This window comes from Parus major, chromosome 14, assembly GCF_001522545.3.
Source record: "Parus major isolate Abel chromosome 14, Parus_major1.1, whole genome shotgun sequence".
Taxonomy (NCBI): domain Eukaryota; kingdom Metazoa; phylum Chordata; class Aves; order Passeriformes; family Paridae; genus Parus; species Parus major.
In genome coordinates this window covers 13033549-13047704 of record NC_031783.1, presented here as the reverse complement: position 1 = coordinate 13047704, position 14156 = coordinate 13033549, and the positions used below count along the sequence as shown (strand labels likewise).

General features: G+C 51.2%; 2 protein-coding genes across 5 annotated transcripts in view; both read left to right on the top strand.

Moving 5' to 3' along the window:
- Positions 1–93: 93 nt before the first annotated feature.
- KPNA7 (karyopherin subunit alpha 7) lies at positions 94–6690 on the top strand. Its single transcript, XM_015643065.2, has 10 exons — positions 94–199; positions 830–970; positions 1470–1555; positions 2279–2547; positions 3046–3128; positions 3566–3829; positions 4179–4412; positions 4740–4922; positions 5309–5458; positions 6480–6690. The coding sequence occupies exons 1-10, from the start codon at positions 137–139 to the stop codon at positions 6558–6560; spliced, it is 1554 nt and encodes a 517-aa protein (XP_015498551.2). The 5' UTR covers positions 94–136; the 3' UTR covers positions 6561–6690.
- Positions 6691–9142: 2452 nt separating this feature from the next.
- Positions 9143–14156, top strand: part of SMURF1 (SMAD specific E3 ubiquitin protein ligase 1) — a 45559-nt gene continuing 40545 nt past the window's right edge. For 2 of the 4 annotated variants that reach the window (XM_015643106.3, XM_015643105.3), the window contains exon 1: positions 9143–9371. In XM_015643106.3, coding sequence (XP_015498592.1) covers positions 9317–9371 — 55 coding nt within the window. In that variant the 5' untranslated portion in view covers positions 9143–9316. The remainder of the gene's footprint in view (positions 9372–14156) is intronic. The other 2 variants (XM_015643108.3, XM_015643107.3) reach the window with 1 other exon arrangement.

Genomic DNA, 14156 nt, shown 5'->3' with positions numbered 1-14156 from the left:
GCTGCTGGTGGGAGTGGAGGCTCCCAGCCCCTGTGGCTGGCAGGGGATGTCACTGGGCAGCTGTGACCTGACCCTTCTCTGTGCTGACCCCCAAGAGCACGTGAGGGTGTCCAGCACCTCTCTGAACTCTGCCAAGATGCCGGGCAGGAAGCACAGCCAGCACATCAAGTTGTTCAAGAACAAGGGGAAGGATGAAACTGTGAGTACCCACCTGCCTGTGCCAGCATTTTGGACCCCAGCAGAGCTCACTGTTGGCAGGAGCTGATGGAGAGGCTTCTCAAGGTCCATGGTCCCAAACCTACCTGTGTGATGGAGCAGGGGAATGGCTCTGGATACCTTCAGCTGGGATGTTTGGGTGGCTTTTGGGATGGGGTGTGGGACTGGCTGGGCTGCAAGGAGTGTGGTGGCACAGGCAAGGGGGATGTGAGTTTTGGGTAGGGGGCTGTGGGCTGGGGAAGGGAGATGGCTCAGCCTGCTGTGCTCTCCACAGCAGATATCCCTGAGGAATTTGGGCTGGTATGGGATATCAGATGTAGGACCTGTCAGCTTGATTTAAACTGGTAGAAGAGATGAGGGTTTGCCTTTCAGGTTCAGAAAACCTACTTTTAACAACACCCACTGGTTGCTGGTTCATCCATCAGCCCATGTCCCTGGGAGACACTGAGGGAGATGCTTCCTCTGTCCCATCCCTGACATCACCCTCCAGGACATAGGAGCTGCAGGAGTTGTTTCCTCCTGTGGGAAACATGGGGCAGAGAGCTGCAGGGATGAACTCCCTGGGGATTGGGGCAATGCAGATACAAGTGGGATGGTGTTCTTCTTCCCCCAGACCCTGCGGAGGCAGAGGGTGGAGGTGAGTGTTGAGCTGAGAAAGGCCAAGAAGGATGAGCAGATCCTGAAGCGCAGAAACATTTCCATTCATGTGAAGGAGGAGATTCCCTCTCTGGGACAAGACAGAGAAGATGAGGTGGTGAGTGCTTGGTGCTCTGCACCTGGGCAGGATCAGTGCCCATCCCCTACTTGGGCCACTACCAACTCCAGCTGGGCTAACCTGGATTAAGTAGCTGGTGCCATTCCTGATCTCCATGCCCAGTGCTGGGGAGTGCCTGGCCTTCCTCTGCAATTTTTCATGGTGATGATGTCCTGCTGGCCTCCCTTGATGGCAGGTAGAACAGGCTGGTGGCTGGGAGCTGCTCCTGTCTGGCTCCCTGCACAGCCAGGGGTAATTACTGAGCTCTCAGGCCCATTATGGTGTCAGTGACTCTTTCACTGCTTGATTACAAGCATTAGTTGCCTTGAAGGCTTTTGTGGATTCTCTTCCTCTGCCTCATCTCGAAACTGTGTTGCATAAAGAATAGACACTGCTTAGATATGAAGTGGTGACTGAGCCGGGTCTAGACGGCTGATTGAGTGCTGAGATTAAACCAGAGGGAGCCCTGGCTGACTCTGAATCATTCCCTGTGACACAGATTATTCAGCCATCCTTGGAGGAGATTGTGGAAGCCGTGAATGGGGATGACACCCAGCTGCAGCTGCTCGCCACCCAGGCCACCAGGTACGTGCCCAGCTGCTGGAGCTGTGCTGGGAGCAAAACGCTGCAAGTTCCTGTGTCAGGAGCTCTCTAGAGAGATGGCAAAGGGAGAAGGAGCCTGGTAACCCAAACTGGCCATGGGAATCTCAGCTGGTGCCTGGTCTGTGGCCTGTGTGCTGTGCTTGGCTCACAGTCCTGTGTGAAGCCAACCAAGGGGTTGGCTGTGCTGCCTGTGCTGTGCCAGGGATTATGTTGGATCCCACAAGAAATCGAGTGCCAGATGCTTGGGCAGGACAAGGACTGGAGAGCCTGGCTCTGTAAAGGGTCAATACTGAGCAGGGCTGTGCCCACAAGGGTGGGGACTCCAAGTGATGACACAGGGTGCCATCATCACCCAGCTGGCAGCAGGGGTGTCTCCTGAGTGCCCAGGAGAGGCTGCATCCCTGCTGGTGCTTCCTTGGCTGGCTCAAACTATTGTACCAGTGAACTGGGACCAACATCATTCCCAGTGAGTATGGCTGTGAGGATGTCAGGGCTTTCCTTCCAGCAGACACCCTGCTCCAGCACCTTTAGCTGTGTCTTCCCTCTGTACAGCAACCCCTCTGCTGAGGGTTTGTTGTGGTGGGATGCTGAACCATCAATGCTTCCCCTGCAAGCCACATCCTTGTGCCTGGCCACAAGGCTATGGGCTGTGGTGGCACCATGCAGGGTTCCTCATGTCTGGCTGTGCTGTGTCCTCTCTCACAGGAGAATTCTGTCCAGGCACAAGGACCCCCCAATCAATCAGATCATCGAGCTGGGGATTATCCCCAGGTTGGTGGAGTTCCTGGGCCGTTCTGACAATGCTGCCCTGCAGTTTGAAGCAGCCTGGGCTCTGACCAACATTGCCTCTGGCACCTCGGAGCACACCAGGATGGTGGTGGAGGGAGGGGCCATCCCAGCCTTCATCTCCCTGCTGTCCTCCCCACACATGCACATCAGTGAGCAGTCGGTGTGGGCCCTGGGCAACATCGCAGGTGAGGGGACCTGGAGGGGCATTTGGAGGTCCCTGACTGAGCTGGGGACTTTATGATCCTTGTGGGCCCCTTCCAACTTGGAATATTCTGCGATTCTGCTGGGGAGATAAAGCATTGGTGCACTTTTCCCTGCAGCTTTGTCTTCAAACTGCTGCCCCTATTGAACCACATAACCCTTCATCCCCTTAGTGTTGCCTGGCAGCCTTTGAGATCCTGTGTTAGCCCTGCAAGAGGATTTTGGCCAAAGCCAAGGGCAAGGCTCAATCCTGCTGGGATGGTTTAACCCTCTAATGTCACCACAGGGAGAGCAGAATGGGTCATGCCTGGTTGGCCTGCTGGCATTCCAGTCTGCCCAGTGAATCCTTCCCACCTGGAAATGCCTAATGGTGTGTGGCTGGTGGGTCACCCAGCCCTGGCCCTGCAGATGTGGTTGTTCTTTGATGTTGACTGTCTTGTGACTTGGGCAGATGCAATGACCAACCCTTTTTATCTGTCCAGGGGATGGCCCTCTCTACAGGGATGCTCTTATTGCTCGTGATGTGATTCCTCCCTTGCTGGCTCTGGTGTCACCTGCCACTCCAGTAAATAACCTTCATTTTCATTTCATTTAATCTCTTGGGTGATGGGTGAGTCCATTGTCTGCCTTGTACACAACAAACTTTGTATAATTGAATGAAACCCCACTCCAAAGTGCTTTTATGGCCCTGCCTAGGCACAAAACTGGGGATGCCAAACAGACTCCAAATCAATCCTTTCCATCTTTGGCTTTCTTATCCAGCTCTGACTATCTCAGGCTAGGAATAAGATGAAGCTGGTGCAAGGCAGACTTGCATATGCATGTGGAAGGGCTGAACTTGCCCTTCAAGCTTCCTGCTGCTGCTCTGTGGTTTGTCTCTGCCCTTCTGCAATGGTTGCTGCCCCACTGTTCTGTTTCTGGTGTGTAAGAACCTTCACAGGACAGCACAGACTGAGAGGCTCTTGGGGATGGTGAGACTCTTACATCTGCCTTGTGTTTCAGGTTGGGTTCCTGAGGAACATCACCTGGACACTGTCAAACCTGTGCAGGAACAAGAACCCCTGCCCTCCCTTGGATGCTGTGAAGAAGATTCTGCCAGTCCTCACCTTCCTCCTGCAGCATGAGGACAAGGATGTCATCTCTGACTCCTGCTGGGCTGTTTCCTACCTGACTGATAGCTGCAATGATCGCATCCAAGTTGTGGTGGAGACAGGGATTCTCCCAAGGCTTGTGGAGCTCATGGACAGCCCAGATTTGATTGTTATGGTAGGGAACAATCAGCAATCTCCGCCCTCTGGTCCCTTAATGTAGAAAGGACAGAGGAGAGGGAAAGGGAAGTGCTCTTGTTCTGTGTGGCAGCTGTGGTGTGCTGTCCCCTCAGCCTGCAGAATTGACTGCCTGCTTGTCAAGCCACTGCTCTGCTGGCTGAGGCTGGATAGAGACACGAAAGCTGCTTAGAGCAAATGAGGGACGACGGAGCCATTTATAAACAGCCATCACCCACAGTGCTCTCCTTGTGCAAAGGATCAAGCACTTAGGGAGGGATCTTGCTGGGCTTTCTGACATATATCCCTCGAGGTAAGGACTCTCCTCATCTCCTCTAATCTCTGTCTAGTCTCCAGCTCTCCGTGCCATCGGGAATGTGGTGACAGGCACAGATCAGCAGACTCAGGAAGCCATCGATGCCGGTGTCCTGACTGTCCTGCCCCGGCTGCTGAGGCATGGCAAGCCAGTGATCCAGAAGGAAGCAGCATGGACCCTCAGCAACATTGCAGCAGGGCCTTCCCAGCAGATCCAACAGATCATCACCAGTGGGTTATTGCCACCTTTGGTGGAGCTGCTCAGCACGGTAAGGGATGGGCACAGCGCTGCTGCGGGAGGAGCATGGGGTTCAGGAGGCCTGGGATGGTTCATTTGTGAAGCACTTGGCCTCAGAGCCACCTGAGCAGGCTGTTTCAGAGCTGTTGAGATCCTTGGGGGCAGCCTGAGCATCCTGATTTGTTGGTACACCTGTATGGAAACATCCTGGAGCTGTTCTTGGCAGCTCTGCCAGGTGTCTGTGCATCACCCAAAGGGCTGGGAAAGCTGCATATAAGGGAAATGGTTATCCTTGCCTCACCCTCATCCTAGAGGGATCCTAAAGCTTGGCAATGCCTTTGTTGTGCTGCTTTTCTAGGGTGACTTCAAGGCTCAGAAGGAGGCTGTGTGGGTGGTGGCCAACTTCACGACTGGAGCAACAGTGGATCAGGTGGTGGAGCTCGTCCGTTCTGGTGTCCTCAAACCTCTGCTCAACCTGCTCTTGGCTAAAGACAGCAAAACCATCCTGCTCATCCTGGACACCATTTCAAATCTCTTTCTGGTGAGATCTGCTCATCCTGGATGGCATTTTTGAATCCAAAGAGCAGCAAGGAGTGAGCCTAATGCTCTCACTGTGTGGTTAGAACAATGACTCTTGATTTTTGGAGTAAAACTTAGACAAAATTAAGTCTCTCTCTTTCTTGGATACCCTTGGGCTGTCCAGAGGGCTTGACAAGATTAAGTTCCCAAAGTGTTGCTCTTCATCCCCTGCTCACTGGTCTGGCTTGCAGCCCCCAGCAGAGACTGGTATTCCACAGTCACATCCCAGGCATCAGGAAGGGACCATAAATTCAGGAACTGTGATCCTTTGCCCTGTAGATCAGAGTTGTAATTACAGTAAAGACCATCTCAGACCTGTTACTGATGCTCTGTTTTCCAATGTTACAGGCAGCTGAGAAGTTGGGAGAGACAGAGAAGTTGTGTCTGTTGGTGGAAGAACTTGATGGTCTGGAGAAAATTGAGGAACTTCAAAACCATGAGAATGACATGGTCTACAAAGCTGCCCTGAACATCATCGATAAATACTTTTCTGGTGAGGTATGTGAGCTCTTGCTGTTTCTCAGCTGAAAATGTGAAGCTATTACCACTGGAATGAAGCACAAAGTTTAAGGATACTGGAAGAGGTTTTTGGAGGAGACCTCCACATGACCAGAATAGTCCTTGTAGCTTCTTTCAGCTGCTTTTAAAGGCCTGTAAAAGCACTAAGTTGTCAGCCAATGAGTTGCTTAACAGACATGGATGCCTTGATAGCATCTTGCTGCTGGAATTTAAACTGGCATCAGCTGGAGTTACTGCAGTTACTGATATGAATACCAAATGTGGAGAAGTTTCCTCCTTTGGAGCTGAGCTGGCTTGTCACTATGAATGGCAGCCTCCTACTCAGCTGATAACAGTGCTCAGGTTGCATTTGGATTACTTGACCCTTCTCATGGTAAGGAATCTATGGAAAAAGAAGATGGGACAGCAGCCAGGAGCTGCAAGGGTCCAATGACTGTCATAGATGCCATGTTTGGTCCTGGCCTTAGACTTGCAGATGGGAAAGCATCAGGGAAGAGGCTCAGAGGTCTGGCAGACCTTGGAACTGTGGCTCAGTTTGGGTGTGAGCTGCAGCAGGGCACAAAGGTCTGGTTCAGTCCTTTGCTAGAGCAAGGTCTGTGGGGTGTCCCTGTGAGAGGGTATGGAGGAAGTTCTCCACACCAGCTCCTGTTGGAGGGGCTGGATGCCAGGGGAACATCTCACTGAGCAGTCCTGGCTTGTTTTTCTTCCAAGCAGGACATTTAATTTGAGTGATTTCTACCACTGCAGCCACTTCTTTTTCCTTTTGCTTCTGTTGTGAGCCCAAAGACTTGGCTGCTTTTGTGTGTGGGCTGCAGGGACACTGCAGCTTCAGGGTGCTGCAAGGAGCAGGAAGGCTTGGCCTGGTCTCCAGGGGTTCTGTCAGAGCTGAGATTAACAGCTAGATTTCTTTTAAAAACAAGAATAAAACAGATTTGCTGTAAAAAACTTAGGTTTATCCAAATGCAGGCCCTATAAGTGATTGCTATCACTTTCCTCCTAGGAGAATACAGACCTGGAGCCCCAGACTGGCCAAGATGGGATGTATGATTTCTCAGTGGAGAAGCAAGACTTCAACTTCTGAAGATGAAGCATGGCACAGGTGGTGGGTGGAGGTACCTTGGAAGAGCTCAGACATCTAAACCATGAGGAGCAGAGATGCTGAGCCTTTTTACTTCTGAAACTTGTCAATAAATTGCACTTTTGGCTTTGTACCTCTTGCCTCTAATTATTTTCCTCTTCCTTTAAGCTGCTGTTGCAAATGACATGGCTTGTTTTTTTCCAATAACATCTTAAGGCCTTGCAGGAGTGTGTTGGAGCCCCTGGACAAGTTTTCCAGGTGGAATATTTCTTATAAGTACATGAAACTGCAAGAGAGCAGCATCCTGCCACCAAATCCTTATGCTGAAACTTCTAGGCTTGACTTGGAGTAGCTGAAGTAGCTTTGAAAAACTGAGAAGTGTTTGACTTCTGCAGGCACCATCACAGCTGTGGGAAAGGAGGTGCTGGCAGCAGAGCTGGGGGCAGGTGGGTCAGGGTCCTTGCTGTGTATTTCTTCACCTGGAAGAACTAGAGTGTGGATGTGGGAGCTGCTCAGTAAAAGCTGGTCCTTTGGAAGGAAAGTTGTTGGAGGCAGTGCAGGAGCAATGATTCACCTCTGCTGCAGCTTCCCTGTTGCCATCCATCAGCCTGGAGCCCATCGATCTGGCTCTGCCCTTTAATTCCAAGGACCTGTATTTCAGGTTTCCATGGTATGGCCCTGGCTCTTGTTCTCCTTCTCTCCAAACCCTCCATGTGTGGTCTCCAGCAGAAGGGTGAGGATGGAGTTGAGCCCATGACACCAAGATTTTGTGCTGTGGGTTCTCAACAAGCTGCTGGACACTGCTCCATCCTTGCAGTGTTGATGGCTCCCAATCCTTTGTTCCCCAGGGCTTGAAGCATCTCAAAGGCTTTGCTTAAGGACAGAAAGAGGGAGCAGCTTTCCCTCCCTGCTGTGGGGGGGTTTGGCTTGTCAAAGTGACCCTGTGTGGGCTCAAGGCTCTACTTCCTCAGGTGTAGTTGGAGGTAGGCAGGGATATGACAGGCACCTTAATCTGGAGGGAAAATCTTTTCAGGAAATAGACTCTTCTTCTGCCCTGGATCTGCTCATCAGAGGATTTATGCATTTCTCCTGCAGGCCACCCAGGGAAAAGGGAGGTGGTAGTAAATGTATTCTCTGGGAGGAGCTGTGCAGCCCCAGCTCTGGGTAGCAGGGTTGAGTATCACTTACTTCACAGTCAAAGCCTGGGATCTGATGAAAATGCAAAGTGCTTCTTACATCCAGAACTATGGACTTAAAAACATGATACAGCAATGCTTGGACATGCACCCAAGCCAGGGCTGGTGCTGCCAGGGCTGATGGGGCACCTGGCACTGGTCACAGTTCACTGAGTAAAGTGAATATGAGGAAGGTGTTTTCTCTGTGCCAACAGCCACACAGACCTGGAGCCTACATGGCTGCCCTGACTTTGGATTGTGGTCCTGTGTGGGCCATCCCACTTGGCTTTTCCCATGGCCAGGCAGGGCTATACCTTACAGCTGCTCTTTGCTGATGTTCTGATTTAAAAAAAAAAAAAAAAAAAAAGCAGGATAGAAAGAGAAATGGGAAATCTCTTGGATTCGTCTTCCTGCATGTGCTGGACCTGAACCTGTGCTCAGTGGTGTTACACAGAGCCAGGGACCCAGAGCTGCTCCTTTTCATCCTTCTGTCTGTAACTTAGAATAAAATATTGTCCTGAAGGTAGAGAACAGGACATCATGGCCCTCTTAAAAAGAGTGTTGGGATGTGCCTGCTGTCTCCCCTGGCAGCTGGAGAGCTGGGCCCAGTGCCTGCAGGATCACCAAGGCTGCTGTGTGGGTGTGTGAGCGACCTGCAGGCAGCTGCTTGCCCCTGCCAGCCCCAGCTCTCCTGGCACAGGCAGCAGCCACCAGGGCAATTTTAGCTCTGGGGCAGTGGGGGCATTCCCTTCTCTCAGTAGTGGGTAGGGATGGGGTACCAGAGGCACCAGAGAGCCCCTATTCAGCCCCATGCTGACCCCAGGCACCACCCTGTTATCCTCATACTACCCTGCATGTCACCCCTGAGATCACCTATGCACCCCCAGGCACCCCTGTTTGCCCCTTTTCATCTCAAGCCAGCCCTAGGAACCCCTATTCTCCCCCATTCCTCCTCTATTCCCCCCTCTGCCACTCCCCAGGCATCCCCATTGCCCCTTACTTCCCAAATCCTACTCCTGTTCTGCTCTATTCCCCACTATTTACTCCTATTTCCCCACTGCCCCCATTGCACCCCAGTTCCCCCTCTATTCCCCCATTCCCCCTCTATTCCCCAGTTCCCCCTCTATTCCCCCATTCCCATATCCCGCCCCAATTCCCGCTCTCTTCCCCAGTTCCCCCTATCCCCCCTCCGCCAGGGGGCGCTCCCCCGCTCCCTCCTGCGCATGCGCCACGCCCCGACCTTCTCTGCTCCGACCTTCTCTTCATGGTGTCCGAACGCGGCCGCGCCGCTCTGCGCGCTGACGTCACCGCCCTCCGCCGTGCGCGGGGGCGTGGCGGGGGCGTGGCCACGGTTCTCCGCGGCCGGGCCGGGCCGGGCGGGAGCGGCGGCGGCGGCGGCTGAGGCGGCGGCTGAGGGCGCTGAGGGCGCTGAGCCTGCGGCGGCCGCCGGAGCGCGGGCCCAGGCATCCTCGGCATCGTGAGGAGCGGGCGGGCTCGCATGGCAGGGCTGCACGGGGCCGCCGGTTGAGCTCGGCGCCGCCGCCGCCTCCTCCTTCTCCTTCTCATCCTCCTCCTCCAGGCGCGATGTCGAATCCCGGTACCCGCCGGAACGGATCCAGCATCAAGATCCGCCTCACAGGTAACGGGGCGGCGGCGGCACCGTGTGTGTGTGGCCGCACATCCACGGCTGGGCCCGGGGTCCCCTCCCCTCCCCGGCCTGGCAGTGAGGGGAGGGGCGGCCTGGCCCGAGCTCCCAGCGTTGTTTAACTTTTATCCGCCGTTTTTCTGTTCCGCTTCTACCTCTGGCCCGACGGAGCCTTTTTGCGCTTTTGTTTATTTATATTTTTCCCGCCCCTCCGGCGTGGGATGCTTGAGCCCCCTTGGGGTGACATAAATTTGAGGAGGGTGGGGGTTTTTCAGTGTCTCCCCCTCCTTTTCCAGCAGCTCAGGGCACGCTTCTCCTTCCTGGGTTCTCTCCTGCTCCTTTCCCCATGGAAGATGACACTCACCACCCCCTCCAGCACCCTGACCCTAAATAAGGTCCTTTCTTCACTCTTCCCGATGGGGGAGTCCCTGTTGATAACTCTCCCCTGCATTCTACCCATTTGTGGGGTCTCTTCTGCACCCTCCCAGTGTAGGGGGGGGGTCCCTGTGACACCCTGCCCCCCTCCCAGCCCTTTCCTGGGGTCTCTTCTGCACCTTCTCTGTCTGTGGGCATCCCTGGGACACCTTTTCCTCTTGCCAGCCCTTTCCCAGGGTTTCCCCTGTTCCTTCCCCCATGGGGGTATCCCTGCGCCCCCCATTCCACCCCTGCAGACCACCCTACGCCTTCATGGGGTCTCCTCTCCACCTTTCCCAGAAAGATTCCCAGGGCCACCTCTCCCACAGACTGGCTTTCAGCAAAGCCTTTCATAATTTGCCTTACTTCACTTTAATTAACAATCCCCCCAATCTCCTGTGTGCCGAGGAGGATAACTCAGTTGCTAATGAGAAAATACCCATTTAGTTGCTTTTAGCTGGTTTGGTTTTTTTTTAGCGTGTTTTTTTTTTAATTTTCCCTCCTTCCTCTCAACTTGTTCTCACATGCCACATTGTGGCATTCAACTTTGGAAGTTCCTGCCCGGTGCAGGAGGTGACAGCCAGAGCTGTGTCTGTCCTTCCTCCGTGCGAAGCCTCTGGAGGGTTCATGGATGGATAAACCAATTTATGTTGGGCCCTGAAAGATCTGGATTAAGTCTTTTGGAAACTGCTCCGGTCGATGCCGAGTCTGCTTCTTTAATGAGAAGAGACACAGTTCCTGTTTGTATTGAGACTGCTGTGTGAATTATCAAAAAATAAGGCCCAATCCAGTCTTTCAAAGGCAACAAGTGGATGCTTGGAGGTCACTTGGGCTGGAGAAGCCACAGTGCTGCTCTGGGTGACCGGAATTGAACCCTGGAGAGGGATCTTCTGTGTGTGGGTGCATAAAACATTGGCAAATAATGAGAAAACGGTGCTGGTGGAACTGCAGTTACAGGTTAACTTGCTCCTGGCACATAACACACTCAGAGGCAGATCATCAAAAAATAAAAATCCTGGTGTTCTTTTAATCCTTTGATTCTGCACTGCTTGTGCTTCAGAAGACCAAAGTTTGTGAGGATAATGTAAATCTGAAAATCCTTTTCTTGGATGGGAGAAGGCTGGAAATATTTTTAGGTTGTATGAATGATGTTTGATCTGAAATGAGTTTTGTGGTGATGTATACCAAATGTCAGCTCAGTCCTTAATGTGGCTTATTTTTATGCAAGTCAGTCAATAAAAATGTGAGTTAAGTAACTTAGGCCATGGTCATAGCCCTTCTGAGCTGGAGGAGATCATTTAAATAACAGAGAGAAGCTGTTGGGTTTAATTTTAAAGGCTGAATGCTGCAACAAAATGCTTTTTTACTTTGAGCATACACTGGTCTTCTCTCTGAGCTGAGAACATTTCCTGGAACAGACTGAAGTTTCAGCTTATTGAGCAACTTGGTAGATTTATTTTTTATTACTCCCCATTTTTTAACTGTATTGAAGAAATCTCCTGCTTGCTCAAACACATCTTCTGTTTTTACAAGCAGGAAACCTGGGTGATGTGACAAAAATTGCTGTATTTAATCAACAAATAAATTGCTCTGGGAGAGGTTTAGCTCTGGAATCGTTGAGCAATGCCGAGTTCTTGGCTTGGCTGGGACTGGGGTGCTGACTTACCTGTTTCAAATAGCTGCAGCCAGCCTGGCTGTTGTTTTCTCATCTCCCTGGCTATTGGGAGATTTAAGCACATTTAAATCAAGACAGAGGACCTCGTTTGTTATGATTTACTACTTGCATTGTGTTTCCCGTGATTAGGCACCACTGAAGTTTTGCAGTACTGAAAATAGCAGTGTAAATACCACTTAGGATGTCTGTGAGCCTCACTGGGTGAATGGCAAGGGAACAGTGGTTGAATATCCTGTGATTTTTTTAAAGACAGAATTTTTTCCTCATCTGTTGTAAAGGTATTTATGTTAGCAGAGTGTTGGGGTTATTTATGTGAATATATCCAAAAGTTCTCAATCCACTGATGATTACCAGAAGTGATCTCCCAGCTTATCCAGAATGATGCCAGTCCTTGCCTGATGCAAATTGTAGTGAAGTAAAATGGAAAAATAATGCACTCTGTGCAGAAATACTAAAAACCTCAAAATAACAATGAGTTGCATGACAGGTTAAAATGACTTTGTGGCCTGTGGATCTCAAATATGCTAATCTCCTGTCATATCTCAGCTTCTCCTCTTGTTTCCACTAAAACCTTTACCCCAGCTGGTGATGCAAGAGCCAGAGATACTCTGGCCTTGTCCCTTGGAACAGTTTTAGGCAAAGTAAGAGAAAACTTCCTGTTAAATCTGTGGTCTCTTCCTATCTGTGCTGTCATCAGGGAAACACAGCAGTGGTGGAATTGCCAACGCAAGGATGGAAAAATAAAGTGATCCTGTGAGTGCATGTCCTTGCCAAATATGCTCGGGGTCTACTGGGTCAAGGAGGAACACGATCCACAGGGCAGGGAGCTTCACAGAACACGTCCCATTTTATCCTGTGCTTCTCTGAAACCTTTGTTTGCTGCTGCTCACTGGGGAAGTTCCAAAGGGTTCATCATCTCCAAGGCTTACACACATCTTGCTCACTCTTATATCACCCACAAGCACTGGTGAAAGCTGCAGTCTCATTGTGCTGGGTATGAGAGACACCCTGGTCTGGGTAGCTTGTGGGCAAAGGTTGTGGATGGAACTAGAAAGGCTGTGAAGAAATGGACTAAACTTTAACAAAAAACCTGCAAGTTTAATTCTGGTTTCATTGGTTCTGGCTTTTTCAGCAGGGTCTCAGCTGAGGTGTTAAAAGCTGGCTGGCTTCTGGGGCCATTGTGGAACTGGGGAAAGTTCAAATTTATTCATCTCTTTTTAGCTGGAGCAGGAGGGGGGAGGATCTCACATACACAGTCCAATGGTCGTGTTGAGGACTGATGGCAAAACAGTTTCTTTAACAGAGAAGCTGGAGTTGGTGTAACAGGAGGATCCAAATAATCCTCTCCAAGCACCTCACTTCACAGTGGTTCAGAGTCCTCAGTTCCTCCTTGGAAACCTGGCCTGGGAAGGTTTGCTGCTCGTAGTGGCAGATTTGGAAGGTGGGTGTAGGTGAAAATCCTCCCAGGTGTGAGGGGTAAGAAAGTGCAATGTCAGAAGCATCGGGGAGGACTGAGGAAGACAATGATGAAGCAGGTGGTTGCTGTGAGGTGAGAAAGGAGCCAGAGGGGGGTTTGTAGGTGACAAATTTTGATAAGGAAGGTGGTTGTGCTTAGCAGTGGCAAAGAAAGGGGAAGAGGGAAGCAGTGACACAGACGAGTACCCTGCACACACTTCCAGCTCAGTGTAGTCAGCCAGTTCAGGGAAGCCCCAGCCATGAAACCTGGCCACTTGGTAGCTGAGTGGCTTTGGGACTTTCTGCACTTGTAATTTAAGGAATCCATAAAAGAATACAGTGACTTCAAGTAGAAGATAAAACATTATGTTGTCATTAGAGCAATGTTCACTTAGGATTGTTGCAAAGGCTCAAAGGTGTCCCAAATGTCATGATGTTTTGTTTCTCTTTCATGGCTAATGTATCGATCAATGCAGCAGAGTTAACTGACTGATCAATAACAACACTAATATTGGTGACCTGGACACTTTCCTGTCCTCTGTTCAGGAACAATGAATATCTGTGTAAGGATCTCTCAATCAGACATGGTAATTACATCATGGGCTGGCTGTAGTTTGATGGTTGGGCATCAGGACCATCGGTTCCAGGTGAAGAGCACTGGGGCAGGAAGACAGGAAGATCTGGCTGCTCATCCCAGCCTCCCTGGCAGCTGGTATTTAATATTGAGCCAGTTTTGTGCCATGGGGGACACGGTGGGAAGCAGCAGTTGGGTAGCTCCAAATTTATTTAGTGTGGTAATCTGGGAGTGTGTCGAAACCCATGTCTCGTTATTTTCTTCTCGTAAGGATTTTCTCTTCCCCACGTCTGCTGGGAGCGGGGCCCCGGCTGTGATTGGAGCGCAGGGCTGGAGCTCGGTGCGGAGCTTGGCCGCAGATTTCCTGTGTGATGCTGAGCGAGGCACTTCATCTCCCTCTGCCTCCCTTCCCCATTTGCCTTGGGAAGCAGCAGCGTTTTTGTGAAGGTAAATTCGTGGCTGTTCAGAGCCCTGTGGATGGGAATAGCAAAGAGGCTCAGGGCATGTAACTCTGGGAACATTAAAGAAAATAAAATCTTGCTTTCACGGGAGGAAGTGGAGAGCACAGCCTTTGCAGTTGGCCAGCTGACATTTTTGGGCTGCCAGAGCGGGAATCCAAAGAGCAGCCTTTTCCTCTGTGCAGGCTATGAGGAGCAAGTCT